Genomic DNA, 14,392 nt, shown 5'->3' on the forward strand with positions numbered 1-14,392 from the left:
CGGCGCCACCGCACCGGCACCGGCCCTCGCCAGCCAGGCATGACGATAGGACACAGCTCGAACCCGCACAAGGGGAGGTTTAGGTGGGACACCGAGAATCTCTTAACTGAAAGGGTGATCAGACGTTGGAGCGGACTGCGCAGGGAGTTGGCGGAGTCACCGTCCCTGGAGGTGTTTAAGAATGTGGCACTTAGTGCCATGGTCTAATTGATATGGTGTTGGACTCCATATCAGAGGTCTTTTCCAACCCAATTGGTTCTGTGATCATCCATCCATCCATCCATCCATCCATCCATCCATCCATCCATCCATCCATCCATCCATCCATCCATCCATCCATCCATCCATCCATCCATCCATCCCTATAGTGCTCAGTATGGACACACATCTCTCTGTGTGTCCCCTCCACAGGCTCAGCTCTAACCCCTTCCCTCCCATAGCAGCCACCAGCCCCATGTAATGAGCCTGGGGGCACGGTTCACTCCCACCCCAGGGTCTGTGCTGCAGCTGGAGGCCCTGGCAGTGGGGTGGCACACAGGGCTGCCAGCCCCAGCCCAGCCTGTGGCAGTGCTGGTGGCACTAGGGGCAGTTTCTCTTGCTGATTCAGCCTGGTGCAGATTCTATTAAACCACATCGTGCAAACCCCTGTGCGGCAGCCAGCCATGGGGGCAGGGCTTTGTTCTCCCTCTGGGGAAAGCCACCAGCTCCTGTGGCCAAGGTTGACCCTGTGCCCTGTAACACAGGCAGGCCAGTGCAGGTTCCCCTTCCCTAGTGGCCACCATCCCCATACAGCAAACAGTGCACGCGAGGAATGATGGTGGCAAAGTGCGATCCTGGATGCAGCTGTGAGAGGCACACTATGAGGTTGCTGGCAAAATCTAGCCAGAGTCTGGTCATCTTTGCCAGATGGAGGACATTGCATGACCAGCCAGGGAACCACTGAAAGGATTTCAGCACCAGCTGTTGTGACTGGTCCGGGTCAAGATGGGAGAGCAGGTTAAATTAATAAACAACTTGACCTGTACTTGCTCACTGAACTGATTTATGAATCATTTCTCCTTTATGGGTGTTGGGTTAAGGCCAGACAGTTTTCACTACAACTCTGTAGTGTGTATCAGTTGTAACTGGAGAATAACCTGTCTAATCCCTGGAAAACAGAGGCAGACAAAGCTTAACTTCAGGAGCTGGCCACCAACAGCATGGCAGCATGCACAACCCCCTGGGCTGGAGTGGTCTTTTCTCTCTTCTCTTTTCTTTCTTTTTTCTTTTCTCTTGCTCTATGATAAATGCCCATTAGGAAGACACAGCTTTTCTTTTCTTCTTCTTTTCAAAGCCAGTAACTGCATGGCATAAATTTCCCAAGGACGTCTGATCCTTTGCCATGCTCATCCCAGGCTCTGCCGCCACCACCAGCCTGGTCTGGCCCCTCCTTTACTTCCTAAAGGCAAATAGGAGAAATTAAAGGGGACTCAGCAGTCGCCTTTTCATTTAGGTGAGGTGCTTCAATGGAAGGCTGGTGGGCTGCAGACAGCAGGCAGACATTTAGTAAAATAATTTCTAATAAGTAATCTTTAATAAAACCATCTCAAGTCTTTATGTGGGCACTGAAGCAGTAATATAAGTGCTCATTATTGTCTTTCTTTTGTATTCCAGTTAAAAGTTACCTTCCCTCTACAATGCATAATCACCAGCCAGAGCAGCCAGCCAGCCTGGCTGATCCCCACGCCTCGGGTCTGGCAGCACTTCTAACCCCACAGCTGAGGCACGTGCAGGGCCATTCCCAGGCTGCCCAACCACAGGCAAAATGCTCTAATAATCCCATTGGCACAGCCCTGGCACCACCGGGGTCTGGAGACTGTCAGTACAGAGTGCAGAGCTCAATGGACCTCCATGGGACACTTGCAGCTGTGCTCAGTTGCATGAACTGGAAACAGACACTCAAGGACAGGCAGAAGGGCTGGTGCAGTGGGAAAAGGAGGCTTGCTCTGCAACCCATCCTGGGGCAGGGAGGTTCGAGGGTAACCTGAAGAACAAAGATCTCTGCATTTAGATTGGGATGTTTTTCCCACACTTTGCCCTTCTGCCCCCCCTACCTTTCCCAATTTCTAGACTGAAGAGCTTCAGGGGACATTTAACTGCAGGTATTTCCTACCACCTTTGTGGGACCTACTTAAGCAATGCCCAAATTGCCCTCATTGTTGCAACAGATACATTTCTGGGCACTTCATAAACACTAAGGAACGATTTCTTTCTGATGATGCCAGCAGCGCTGTGAAGATGACTTTGAGCAGAGCAGTGCTGAAGGAGATACAGACTGGGTCATCCAAGTGACAAAACCACCAGAGCTAGAGTAGTAATTGTATATTTCTAATTGCCATGTTTCCCATCCCTCTCCCATTGCTCTGCTGTGCCTACCTGAGCAAGACAGGCTGCTGCTGGTCTTATCTGAACACAACAGCCTGCTGCTCCTAGAAGACATTTATGCATGGATTAATCTCACACAGTGAAAAGGGAAACTGAGGAACAGATGCTGTCACAAGAGCTGTGCAGAGGCAGCTTGGCACCGGAATGTGGGTGCCAAGAGCACAGCCAGGCAAGGAGAGCTTGAAGGAGAGGGGCACGCTGCTGTGAAGTGTGATAAACCCTTTGATTTGCAGCCCATTCCCATATGATGCAGTAGCTACCACTGCATGCAAAATGAATACAATTTTTGTTGCTGGGCTTTGTTTGTACAACTCATCTCTTTGACAGAGATGGGCTGGACTGAGGTGCTGTCCTGGGAGAGAAAGCACCCCTGTGCATCACAAAACTTCTCACCACTCCTTTGAAAAGCACTGAGTGCCCAGCACTGCTGGGTCTTTGGAATGTGGTCACAGCTTTGGGAATTCTCACAAAACCATTGCATAGGCAAAGTAAAATCTGCTGTCCTTCCAGCACATTGTAATCATTGGCTTGGGCTTCTCTCCCAACTTCTTCTGCCTTGGAGCCAAACCACTGCTCCAGTTTTTGATGCATATTCTGAGAATTATTATTTAGCAGCAGCAGCTCTTTTTCAAAAGCCAGTGATAACAGTGAGTTTTTGCCTAAAGGAAACATCATTCTTTCTGAACAATTTTTCCTCCATGTTCCTTTAAGGCAGCACTGGGAGATCTCAGGGCTGTGTCTCTAAAATATTCATGTGATGGCTATTCATTATTCATGTTCACAATGCTCAATTCAGTGGTACTGCCAGCCTCAGCCTGACAAGCAGACCCATTAAGAAACCCTCCCCACAACAGCCCTGAAAGAACACCAAGACAATTTTGCTCTGTGCACAACTGCAGCTGCTTGAACCCCCTTCTTTCCAGCTGTACTCAGAAGCGGACTGGCACTGCAGGAAGAGTGGGAGCTTGTTCATCTCTTGGTGAAGGTCTTGCTCCTCTTTAGAAAGAGCAGCATGCTAAGGAAACTCTGAAGCAGGGTTTGAGGAAACTCTGAAGCTGGCCAAGGCTGAGCCCTGAGAAGGCACCAACCCCGCTGGGGCCCTCGTGTGAGTTTTTTTTAGACACTGTTTCTTCCACCAGCCCTATGAAGATAAAATCACCTCCTTGCCTGGCAGGGTGGGGGCAAGTTAATTATAGAGAACTGTCTGCCTCTTGGAAGGCACAAAGCACTGGATGAGAAACCGATGGGATTTCTCCAGCTCCCATTGTGTCAGCTCTGCCTGGGAAGTCTCACCTGCGCTGCCCACTGCTGCCCCTAACATGGCCCATGGTGGCAGCCCCCAGGATGGAGCACCGAGCGGAGGATGCTGCCCCAACACCGCCTCTGTGCCCCTTGACTGGCAACACGGTACGAGGACAGATGTCCAGCACCAGCCCACCCAGCAAGCCGCCCCGAGGGTGCCGTGACACCCAAGGGAGGACTCTGCTCCACTGGACACCGGCTGCCCTTCTAATTATAGCAGCCGGTGCAGGAAGCGCCGGGGCCGCAGGAAGCGGGGTGTGCCGCTCTCGGTGACTGAAAAACAACCGCGGCAGAGGTGTGCCCACACCACCACGGCCCCGCCGAGCAGCAGAGCCCCTGCTCCACGGGTACTCCCGGTCTTCGGCACCCTGAGCAGCACGGGCATTACCCTTGGTGCCCCAAGGGGATCCAGCCCTGCCTCTGCGTGGACCTCCCCCAGTGTTCACGTGGCCCTGGCATCACCTGTGCTCCTAGCCCCGAGCCCCCGAGCCCTGCCAGGGCACACCCGCTGCAGGATGGGGTGCTGCTCCCCTTCAGAGAGGCAGGAGGGCAGCACGGGTGGCATGTGGTTTCCATTAAAGGCTGTTAAGGACTCTTCTCCCTGAGCAGGTCATGCTGTCCCCTGCCCTGCCAACTTGTCTCAGGCTGTCCCTGGTCTTGGCAACAGTCAGTTATCCACACTTGCTGCTGGCCAGACCTGGCTGATGGCTGGTGGGGCTGGGGGCCAGGGCACCCTGCCTGCCACCACTGATGGCCTGTGAGGCTCAGGAGCCGCTCAGTCTTTCCGCTACATGAAAAAACCTGACAGTTCAGCATTTCCTCTGTCCCGGGTTGGAACAAAGAGTCAAAATTTTGACATGTAGCATAGTTATAGAGACTCTGAAATGCTTTGTTTTGGAACATACTGAAATGCCAGTTTGCAGTGTTTCACTTTGACTGTGTCACTTCAGCTGCTGTGACACAAGAAGTTCTATTGCTACCTGGGGGAAGAAAACCTGACATGTTTTCTTACGCTGACAAAATCAGTACATTCCCATGAATTATTTTGGTTTTGTCATATCAACTTTCCCCAGCACCTTTTCACACCACTCTCCCGAACCAGAGATCCGCATCAGCTCCAATTCCAGCTGCTGGGCACAAAAGCCATCCCTGAAGTGGGGCTGCTCCCTGCAGGGTTTCACTCTCTCCCATCAGACAGACCCTTGCATCTCTCCACACTGCACAGGGCAGCCAGCACGGGCAGCCTGGCAGTTCCCTCCAGCAGAGGTGTTGGACAGCTGCCTGCCTGTCTGCGCCTCAGAGACACCGTGCACCCCAGAACCTATGGGCTCATGGTGGGGTGTGCCCACGGGCTCCAGTGCAGACTGGAGTGGCCAGGGCAGGAGAGGGATGGAGTGTGGCAGGGAGTGTGGTCTGCCAAGGGCCAAGTGCAGCACTCATGGTGCTGCTGGTTCTGGGCTGCAGGGCAGAGATGGTATCTTACAGATTTTCCCACGCCTCGCTCTGGGTTTCCATGCATGCACGAAGGCAGGTGATGCTCGGTAGCTGCTAGAATATTGCATAAATAGAGAGCAGGCTGCTGCACTCCCCTGGGGATACAGCGCCATGCAGATAAGCCCCCAGCATGCAAGTCCTACACATCACGGGTGCTGCCGGCCTTGCAGCCCAGGAGGGAGCCTTGTGCTCACTGGGAAGCAGGCAGCACATCCTGACCACAGAAGGCAGGCTCCAGGCTCCCCTGTTACTGTGCCTCAGCTTCTCCCCCTGGCAATGAAATACAGACATCCAACACCACAGGAATAGCCTCAAGCATGGAGCAGGTGCCCCAAACTTAACTGGGCTGCTCCCTGCTACCAGACTTCACCCAAAGGCTGTGGCACAGCTCCTCAGCCCAGCACAGAACTCAGAGCATTTTATGTGGGAATTGCTGTCACAGATCACCATGATTTGTAATGTGCTCTTCAGCTGCTGAAGCATGTCGCAGTCATCTGTGCCCAGAAATGAAGCAGTTGCCACATAGCAGGAAAGAGATGGTCCTGAATTAACTGGGCCCTTTAGTAAAGCAAAGAAAGCTACAATGATCTGGCACACAGACTGGTGAGCAAGCATGGCGAGGAACTGAGCTGAGAGAGGTTCCATTCTCGAGCCGGCATGTGACCACAAGACACCTTCCTTGCTGCTGCACTTCAAGTGGTACACAGGCAGGTATTCTGGGGTGCTGCTGCTCCCCAGCCACAATCTAGAACCCCCAGTGAGTCTCTGAGATGCTGATAAGGAAACCTCTAGAACCTGAGAATGCAATACAGAAATGGCAATGCTGCTGCCTTGGGACTGCCTTGGGACTTGGGACTGTTTGCAGACAAATATACCCAAGGGCTGCTGGAGAGCTATGGGGCTCAGCAGCCTGCACGAGCCATGCTGTGAAAACTTGAAGTCTACGTTCCTGAACACAGATCACTTCAATTGGGATGGCAGAGCCCAGCATGACTCTGCAAACAGCTCTGTGGGCATCATTATCAGAAGTGTCTGTGTACCAGCACCAGCCCCCCCAGCTCTCCCAGCTCTAATCTCCCTCCAGAGGCAGCACTGCAGGAAGGTATGTGGGTCTCCTTGCTTGCTCCATCCCACCTGGAGCAAACACCTGCCTGCTGAGCCACCAGCCAAAGGCTCAGAACAGGTTTCCCTGCCCACAGCTGGAGGCAGGCAGGTTTTGGCAAAGCAACTCCCTCATATGGAGAGACTGCCATGCCCACGCATCTCCAAGGAACAGACGGGGTTGCTCTCGGCCCTGCAGCTCACAGGCACTGCTCAGGCAGGTGAGCACGGGGCAGGTGTTGGTCCGAGGAGCTGTAGTTCAGCAGGACACCTTGAGGGAGGAGGCAGATCTTCGGGCACTTCGGGAGTGCCACACCATGCGTGGGTGTCAGATGTTACCTCAAGCCGTTGGATTTATTTTATGTGCACAGCAGCATCTTCTGTTTTCACCTTGCAAGACAAAGAAGACAAAAGAAAAGTACATTGTATGCTACTTGGAGATGAACCAGCTGAATAAATCAGTCTTTCTCTCCATGGGATGGTCCTGCAGGCTGGCAGGAGCTGTCTGCCACAGGCTGCAGCACAGCACACAGCCCCTCCTGCCCCCCACACCAACAGCACCACGAGGGCTCCCAGTGGGTGCCTGACACCCAGCCTGCATCAGGGCTCAGAGCAGAGAACCCCCAGCTGGGCAGGCTGCTGCTGGGCTCTGCAGTCAGGGCAGACAGACCTCAGCCCCTCACCTGCCCCCCTGTGAGGTCCCAGCGTGGTTTTGTTGAAGAGGCAGAGGGTCTGGTTCAGCACAGTGCTGAGACCAATGTGCATCTCAGTGGGTGCTGGGCTTCACGTCGAGGGGCCTGGCAGTTCAACAGCACTGATTGGTGCACACCCAGCCCATGCAGCTCTCCAGCTGAAGTTTTCTCATTGAAAAATGGGAGCATTAACACATTCACTTCTCAGGGCAAGCAGCAGCCTTCTTAAACTGTCAAACCGCTGTGCTAGAGCTGCTGAAGACAGGAACTACAGCATGTTACTGACCCACGTCTACCACTGGCCTCTGGAAACCATGGCTGCGGCCAGGCATCCCCTGGGACCAGCTGTGGCTGAACAGTCTCAAGGAATGGTGCTGACCACGCTGCCCTCCAGTGAGGGGGATTTTGGAAATACAAGCAAATGGGCTTAATAGTTGATGCTGGTCACTGTGGTTACTTGCAATTCCCAAATAATCTGCTAGATGGCATTATGTAATAATAGTAATAATAATAATAGTAACAACAACAACAACGATAGTTACATACTAGTTTAATTGATCCAAACTCTAGAAATTATTTGTGTAATAATTTAGGCAGGTGTTTACATATTTCACTGCACGAGTATGTACTGCCCACCTTTTGTTGAGCATTTATCCAAACACTGATGAAGTGCCATTATCTGCAATGCTAGAATTTCTATTCTTTTTGGCAAGAATCTGACACATGACACAAGAAGCTATAGTAACAGCACAGAGACCAACTTTCTCATTCTGACTGTGAGTGTACTCAGCAACCCCAACAAGAAATTACAAGACAGCTTCTTGTTTTTCGGCTGCTGCATACAAATAAAGAGCAAAGGATTACTCATACATAATAACTAGTATGTGCTACAGGCCCTTCAGGTCTCAGAGCTGGACTAACCAAACCAAAGGAAAGATCATGTTGCAAGAGCGGGATTTGTCCATGGCACACCCTGGCCGTGCAGGCAGCTGAGGTTGGGGCTCGCCCGGCCCTGGGATCTCTCAGAGCGCGAGGTGCAGCAGTAGCCTTGGGATTTTTATCAGTTTAAGGGGATTTGGGGCAGACGGATCCCCCGCGGTGCCCTCTCCATTCTCCCCGCCCGTGCTGATGAAAGCTGCAGGAGAGCGCTGTGGCACCCACCCTCCGCACGTGGCCGTGGCGAGCCAGGTGGGGCGGGACGGGGCGCACGGGGGTCCCCGCTCTTCCGCGCCCGCGGCAGCACCGGCGGGTGTCCTCCGCTGGAGGCCGCGCTCCGCTGCGAGCGGGGAGGGGATAGGGGCCGTCCGGCCGGGCTGGCACCGCCCCGTGCCCGCCCCACGGCGCGGCGGGGCCGGGGCTGGGGCCGGGGCCGGGGCGCCGCGGCGGGCGGCGCAGAGCGGCGGCGGCGGCGGGCGGGCGGCGAGCAGCGAGCCGCCGGCTCGGCGGGCCCGGGCAGCGGGCGCTCCGCCCTCGGTGCGCGGGGCCTCCCCTCTCCGCGCCCGCGGAGCGCGGCGCCCGCCTATATCTACGGCCGCGGCGGCCCGGCGCCCGCAAGGATGTGAGGCGGGCGGGCAGCCCAGCCGCCGCCGCCGCCGTGGCATGCCCCCCCGCGCCCGGAGCCGTCGGCGCGGCGCCTAGCCGCGGCTCCGCGGGGCCATGCTGCCCTGGAAGCGGAGCAAGGTGGAGCTGGCGGCGGGCGAGGCGCGGCGGCAGAGCAAGCCCAAGGGGTACGCGGTGAGCGTGCACTACTCGGCCCTCACCTCGCTGGCCCGCGCCTGCCCCGAGAGCGCTCTGCACCGCGTGGGCAGCATGTTCCGCTCCAAGCGGCGGAAATTTCGCGTTACCAGCGAAGACCCCACGTATACTGTGCTCTACCTGGGCAACGCCACCACCATCCAGTCCAAGGGTGAGGGCTGCACCGACCTGGCCGTCTGCAAAATTTGGAGCAAGAGCGAGGCGGGCCGGCAGGGCACCAAGATGAAGCTGACCATCAGCGCGCAGGGCATCCGCATGGCCCACGCCGAGGACAAGGGGCTGCGCCGGCCCGGCCACCTCTACCTGCTGCACCGGGTCACCTACTGCGTGGCCGACCCGCGCCTGCCCCGTGTCTTCGCCTGGATCTACCGCCACGAGCTGAAGCACAAGGCGGTGATGCTGCGCTGCCACGCCGTGCTGGTCTCCAAGCCCGAGAAGGCGAAGGCCATGGCCCTGTTGCTCTACCAGACTTCGGCCACGGCACTGGCCGAGTTCCGCCGGCTGAAGAAGCGGGACGACGCGCGGCACCAGCAGCAGCAGCTGGTGGGCGAGCAGAGCATCCCGCTGGTGCCGCTGCGCAAGCTGCTCAACGGGCAGTGCTGCTACAAGCCGCCGGTAGAGCGGAGCCGCAGCGCGCCCAAGCTGGGCTCCATCACGGAGGACCTGCTGGGCGAGGAGCAGGAAGAGCGGGCCATGCACTGCGACTGCGAAGACATCCTGGAAGCGCTGGGCGAGCCCGAGGGCGAGCTGCTGCGCCCCAGCACCGGCCGAGGCGAGAGCCCAGAGCTGGGCCAGCTCCTCCGCGACCTGGGCGAGCTCAGCCTGGGCAACGATCTGCGCTCGCTGCGCGCCGACCTGCGCGTCCGCCGCCTGCTTTCTGGGGAAAGCACGGGCAGCGAGTCCTCTCTGGAGAGCGGCGGCACGGACGGGGCCGCCCCGCCCGGCAGCGACGCCGAGCAGCCGCCCCCCGGCGACCCCGAGACGGGCTGAGCACTCGAGCCCATACGGGCGTGCGCGGTGCCGCCGGGGCGCACCGGGTTCCCTCCGGGAACGCACGGCCCCGCCGGCGTACACCGAGTTCCTTCTGACCCCTCTGGGAATTCCCGGCCCCTGCCGGGAGTGCACGGCCCCAGCGGGGCGTACCGGGCTCCCTCCGGGAGTGCACGGTCCCTTCCGGGCGTGAGCGGCGCCGCAGGGGCGCACCGGGTTCCCTCCGGGAATGCGCGGCCCCGCCGGGGCGCACCGGGTTCCTTCCGGCCTCTCCTGGAATGCACGGTCCCTTCCGGGCGTGCACGGCCCCACCGGGGCGCACCGGGCCCCTCCGACCCCGCCAAGGCCCCTCGGGGAATTCGCGGTCCCGCCGGTTCCCCGCGGTGCCCCCGCGTCCCGCAGCATCCCGGGGAGCGGCCGCCGCTCCCGTGCCGATGCCGGTGGCCGCCGGAGCCGGACCCCAACTCGCTGCGGCCCGAGGAGGGGAGGCGGCCGCGGGCTGTTTACCTCCGGCTCAGCCCTTGAAGATCTGCCAAATTCCTGGAATAGCTTTCCCCGGGGAGGGCGGCGGGAGGGAGGTGTTGCGCCTTGTTTACAGTCAGAAATCTCATATCGAGAGGCCCCCCCCGCCGTTTTCTCCATTAAAGTCACTCCATCGTGCTGTCGTGTCCAAGAGGTTTGCACTGTTGTGAAGTTCGGGGTTTTTTATTATTGTTTTTAAGTTAGACCTTTTTTTTTGGGCCCCGGTCCTGTCCCCGGTCTCAATGCTCTAGATCTTTTGCTGTGCAAAAGAAGACTACTTGTGGCTGTTCACCTGTACATAGGGAAATGTATGCAAATACATTTTGTTATTTTTAAGAACACCACCATTGCGATCTCCTCTGTTTGCACATATGTGAAGAAAATAAAGATGATGGTAACTTAAATGGGGTCACTGTGGCAATTTGGCTGTGTGTGGATTCCTGTAAGGAGCTGGGGCTTGAGAGATCCCTTGGGAAGTGTTGTAGGTGCACAAAAAAGCTATTACAAGCATCAAGCGTGATTCCCAAGCTCGCTGGAAATGTTACACTACAGGGAAACACACTGGGCACTTACGGACTCTTAAAAGACACAAGGATGAGGTTTCCTCTCCACAGCCTCTAACAATGGGCGGGAAAGTGCGAGAAACCTCTCGTCAGGGTGTTCTGGCTGGATCCTAGTCTGGAGAAACCCAACTGCGGGGCCCTGAGACTGCCCTGAGGCGAGTTGCCCCTCGCCTGGGCACTGGGGATACTGCACAGCGTTAATGCCGTCTGCATCCAGGTGCTGCCGCTGGTCCCTCGCTGCTCACAGTGCCAGCCTGAGACAATTTTTAACCTCACTCAGGGTAAGCAGTGAAGTTGATTAGCCACGGGACTGCCGCGGTATTTTTAGCTGTAAATCTGTTTGTAAGTGGCAGGCTCCCAGGGCAGGAGAGATGTTCTGGTTTCATTTGTCCCCAAGTGGAGGTATCAATTAAGAGATAATTAATCTGGCATTTTTGATGTCTAAATGTTTTCCACTGGGCCTGTGCTGCAATCGCTGGAGTCGCAGGAATGTCAATGAAAAGCCCAACCAGCTGCCAGGGCCAGGCCACACTCCTTGTGTAAGAAGCCCGCCTCGGAACTTGTAAATACCTCATTAAAACCTATTGCAAAATCTGCCACCACACCAGCGAGACCATTGTCTCAGTATGAGTCAGTCAGAGGAGGAAGACACTGTGGTGTGGCTTTCATGGGAAAGGGTAATGGGGAGAGGGGGAATCCCCTCAGAGTGGGCACCTTCTTGCCCAGGCACCTTCTTGCCTTGTGATGGGCAGTGAGATGCAGCAGGTGGCCACTGCTAGATTTGAGCAGTGTGTGCTCAGGCCAGCACTGCAGAGACACACCTTGCTAAAGAAATATTGTGTCTTGCTGCTTTTTCTCAGACAAAGCTCGCTTCGCCTTCCCTAGGGAGGGAAGGGGCACGAAGTGGAAATGAAACACCAAGGAGAGCTTATCCCAAAGTGCTTATCCCAAGATGGGGCTTGCCAAAGTGCCCTGGGCTGAGCTGAGCGCCCCAGGTCTGTGCCCAGAGCTCTCTGTCACTGCTCTCTCCCGGGGCAGAGGGAGCAGGCAGTGCTTGGAGCAGGAAGCAATACAGCAGGTGGGGAGCAGAGAGGGCAGAGAGGGAGTCATAGGGGTTAGTTAAGTAACCCTGGGTGCTGAATGACCGGGTGGTGTTTGCTTTACATCCTCCGCGTGTGCTTAAAGGTGGTTAATGGCCTGAGCTTAGTCAATGCCTTTCCTCTCTCCCGAAGAGCCGTCATGTCTGCAACAGTGAGAAAAGGTTTTTATCGCATGCCAGAGCTAAAAGCACAATTCCCTGAGCAGCAGTAGCAGCAGCCAGGGCCTGAAGCATTTCCCCTTGAACCCATTAGCAGGGCTACTGTGCAGTTTCCTTAGAGGCCTGCATAGATCATTAGCTGTAGAGTCCAAATCCCTTTGTGCCTGGGATATTTTGGTACTAGAACCATAGAAAAAAATGTCATACGTATGTTTGCAGTGCTGGTATGAGGTTATTCATGTGTGCTTAGCTGCCCTGCCCTCCCCAGAGCAGCATGCCTGGGCCTGCAAATGAGAGCAAGTGCATGTGAGGAGAAAAAGGTCATTTTATTTTCCGCACAGCAAGTTTGAAGAAACATCTTCCTAGAAAAAGGAGAGGAGGAGAGAGCGAGACGTTCTCTCCAGTAGATTTGAGTAAAAGGCCGAGCTGCTGCTGTTTTTTCCTTTTAAACAAGTAGCTGCTTGCTAAACTGAAAAGCCTACTGCTGGCTGATGGGCTGGTGTGGGGAGGTGCAGCAGGGCTTTGGGAAAGGCCTGTATCCATACGTAGAGGACAAATTGATTTTTAGTCTCTGCTGGGTGACAAGGTTGATGCCAGTCCCCGTGCCAGGGCTGCTGCCCACTGACAGTGCCCCACCAAGCGTGGCACTGCCCCTGCTCGGGCTGTCAGCAGAGACACGTTCGCTGTCGATAGGGCTCCATCCATCAGCACTAAGTCAGCCTTGCAGCTGGGGATGGTGAATCAGCCCCTGACGCAGCGGAGCCAGGAGAGCTGCGCAAAGAGCAGCACAGACTCTGAAACTGCTCCCCAACAGCCAGCAGCCCCATCCCACCACTGCTTTCCTAGGGACAGGCAGGCAAAGGGAGAGCAAAGGCAGCCTGATAGCTCTGCCAGTAGGTTTGAATTGTGGGACAAGAAGTCAAATGTGGGAACAAGTGTTTGCAGAATTGCATGCATTGCTATCTGCCCCTGGTGCAAATCACTGCCCTGCCCAGGCTCGGTGGGCCAGCCAAGGAGGTTTCCAGCACAGCAAGGTTGAATGCTGAGCTTCACACATCTCTGACCTAGCAGGCAGTGTGTGATGAATTGGCCAGAAAATACCTATAACAAACAATACTAGGAAAGGCAATGATCCTGCTCTGAGCCTGACACGTGGAACCAATGCTTTGGAAAGTCACCTTAGGTGCTGCACCAAGTGCCTGAGGTTCCCCAAATGTGTTATGGCTAAATAGAACATGTTATTATTCCAGGCAACAATGAGGCCTCCAGAACATTAAGAGATTAAGGGGAAAAGAGTCCTTTTTGCTAATACTATTTATTGATTGTGTATTTGCTGGTGTACTACAGATTTCCTCCTGAAAATGAGGCTGAGGGGGGACCATACAAATGTGTTGGCAGGATCCCATGTACAACTTCTTGTTTTTCTCTGCCCTTAACATGCCCTTCTCCCATCTTTAGGTCTTCCTCATCCACAACAGGAAAAAATATCATGTGCAACCAGAAAAATTAGCCAGTGGTCAAGTGGAATGAGCCAAGTCATAAACTGACTTTTAGCCCAGACTGTAGTACTGATTTAGATCCAGAATTATTTGCAGTTTAGTTTGGAGATGTGCCTTGCATGGGGCACATCCAGTTTGCCTGAACAGGGGAACGATGTGGGAACTTCTGGATGAGGGGCTGCTTTGGACTCCTGCAATTGAAATCTTGTTCAATGGCAGCAGGTCAGTGGTGAAAACCTTTTCCTTTTTGGGGGCTACAGGCAGTACTCAGTATCAAATACAACCCTGGGACAGTTCCAAGTCACCTTCAGCACACACACTGTGACTCTCAGAGAAGCAGGAAGGCGTCAGGATTTCCTCCTTGGCAGTGTGTTGGAGAAGAGCAGCTGACCTGTCCCACTGATGTTAGTCATTCCCAAGGCATCACAACCGTCCCATTGCCCAGTTCTTGGCCATCACGCCAAACCCTCTATTATTCAGTGGGGAAAAGCTCCCCAGTTTCAGCCTGCAGGGAAGGCACAGGGCAAACAACCTACTGTCAAAATGTCCAAGGGGTTGTGGGTGACAGCGGTGCGCAGCCCCTGGTTTTCTTGGGTGAGGGTGGGCAGGGTCCCACTGATGATGAAAAAAACTGGTGTGCTGCAAGGAGGGTGCAATGCCAGCCAGCTCTCCCCCACCTCCTGCTTCTTCTGGAGCTGGGAAGAAAAAAAACCCTTCATTTCCAAGGTCAGCAGCAGCCCCAGCTCCCGCAGAGCTCATGTGCTGTGAAGGCGTCTCCCCCTCCTCACCCCA

At 55.4% G+C, this 14,392-nt stretch overlaps 1 protein-coding gene across 1 annotated transcript; it reads left to right on the forward strand.

Annotated features, from left to right (window-relative positions):
- The first annotated feature begins 8,438 nt into the window (after positions 1–8,438).
- On the forward strand, positions 8,439–10,684 carry FAM43A (family with sequence similarity 43 member A). Its single transcript, XM_053952339.1, has one exon. It carries the CDS (start codon positions 8,670–8,672, stop codon positions 9,756–9,758), a length of 1,089 nt encoding a protein of 362 aa, XP_053808314.1. The 5' UTR covers positions 8,439–8,669; the 3' UTR covers positions 9,759–10,684.
- The last annotated feature ends 3,708 nt before the right edge of the window (positions 10,685–14,392 follow it).

Source organism: Vidua chalybeata, chromosome 10 (genome assembly GCF_026979565.1).
Source record: "Vidua chalybeata isolate OUT-0048 chromosome 10, bVidCha1 merged haplotype, whole genome shotgun sequence".
Lineage (NCBI taxonomy): Eukaryota > Metazoa > Chordata > Aves > Passeriformes > Viduidae > Vidua > Vidua chalybeata.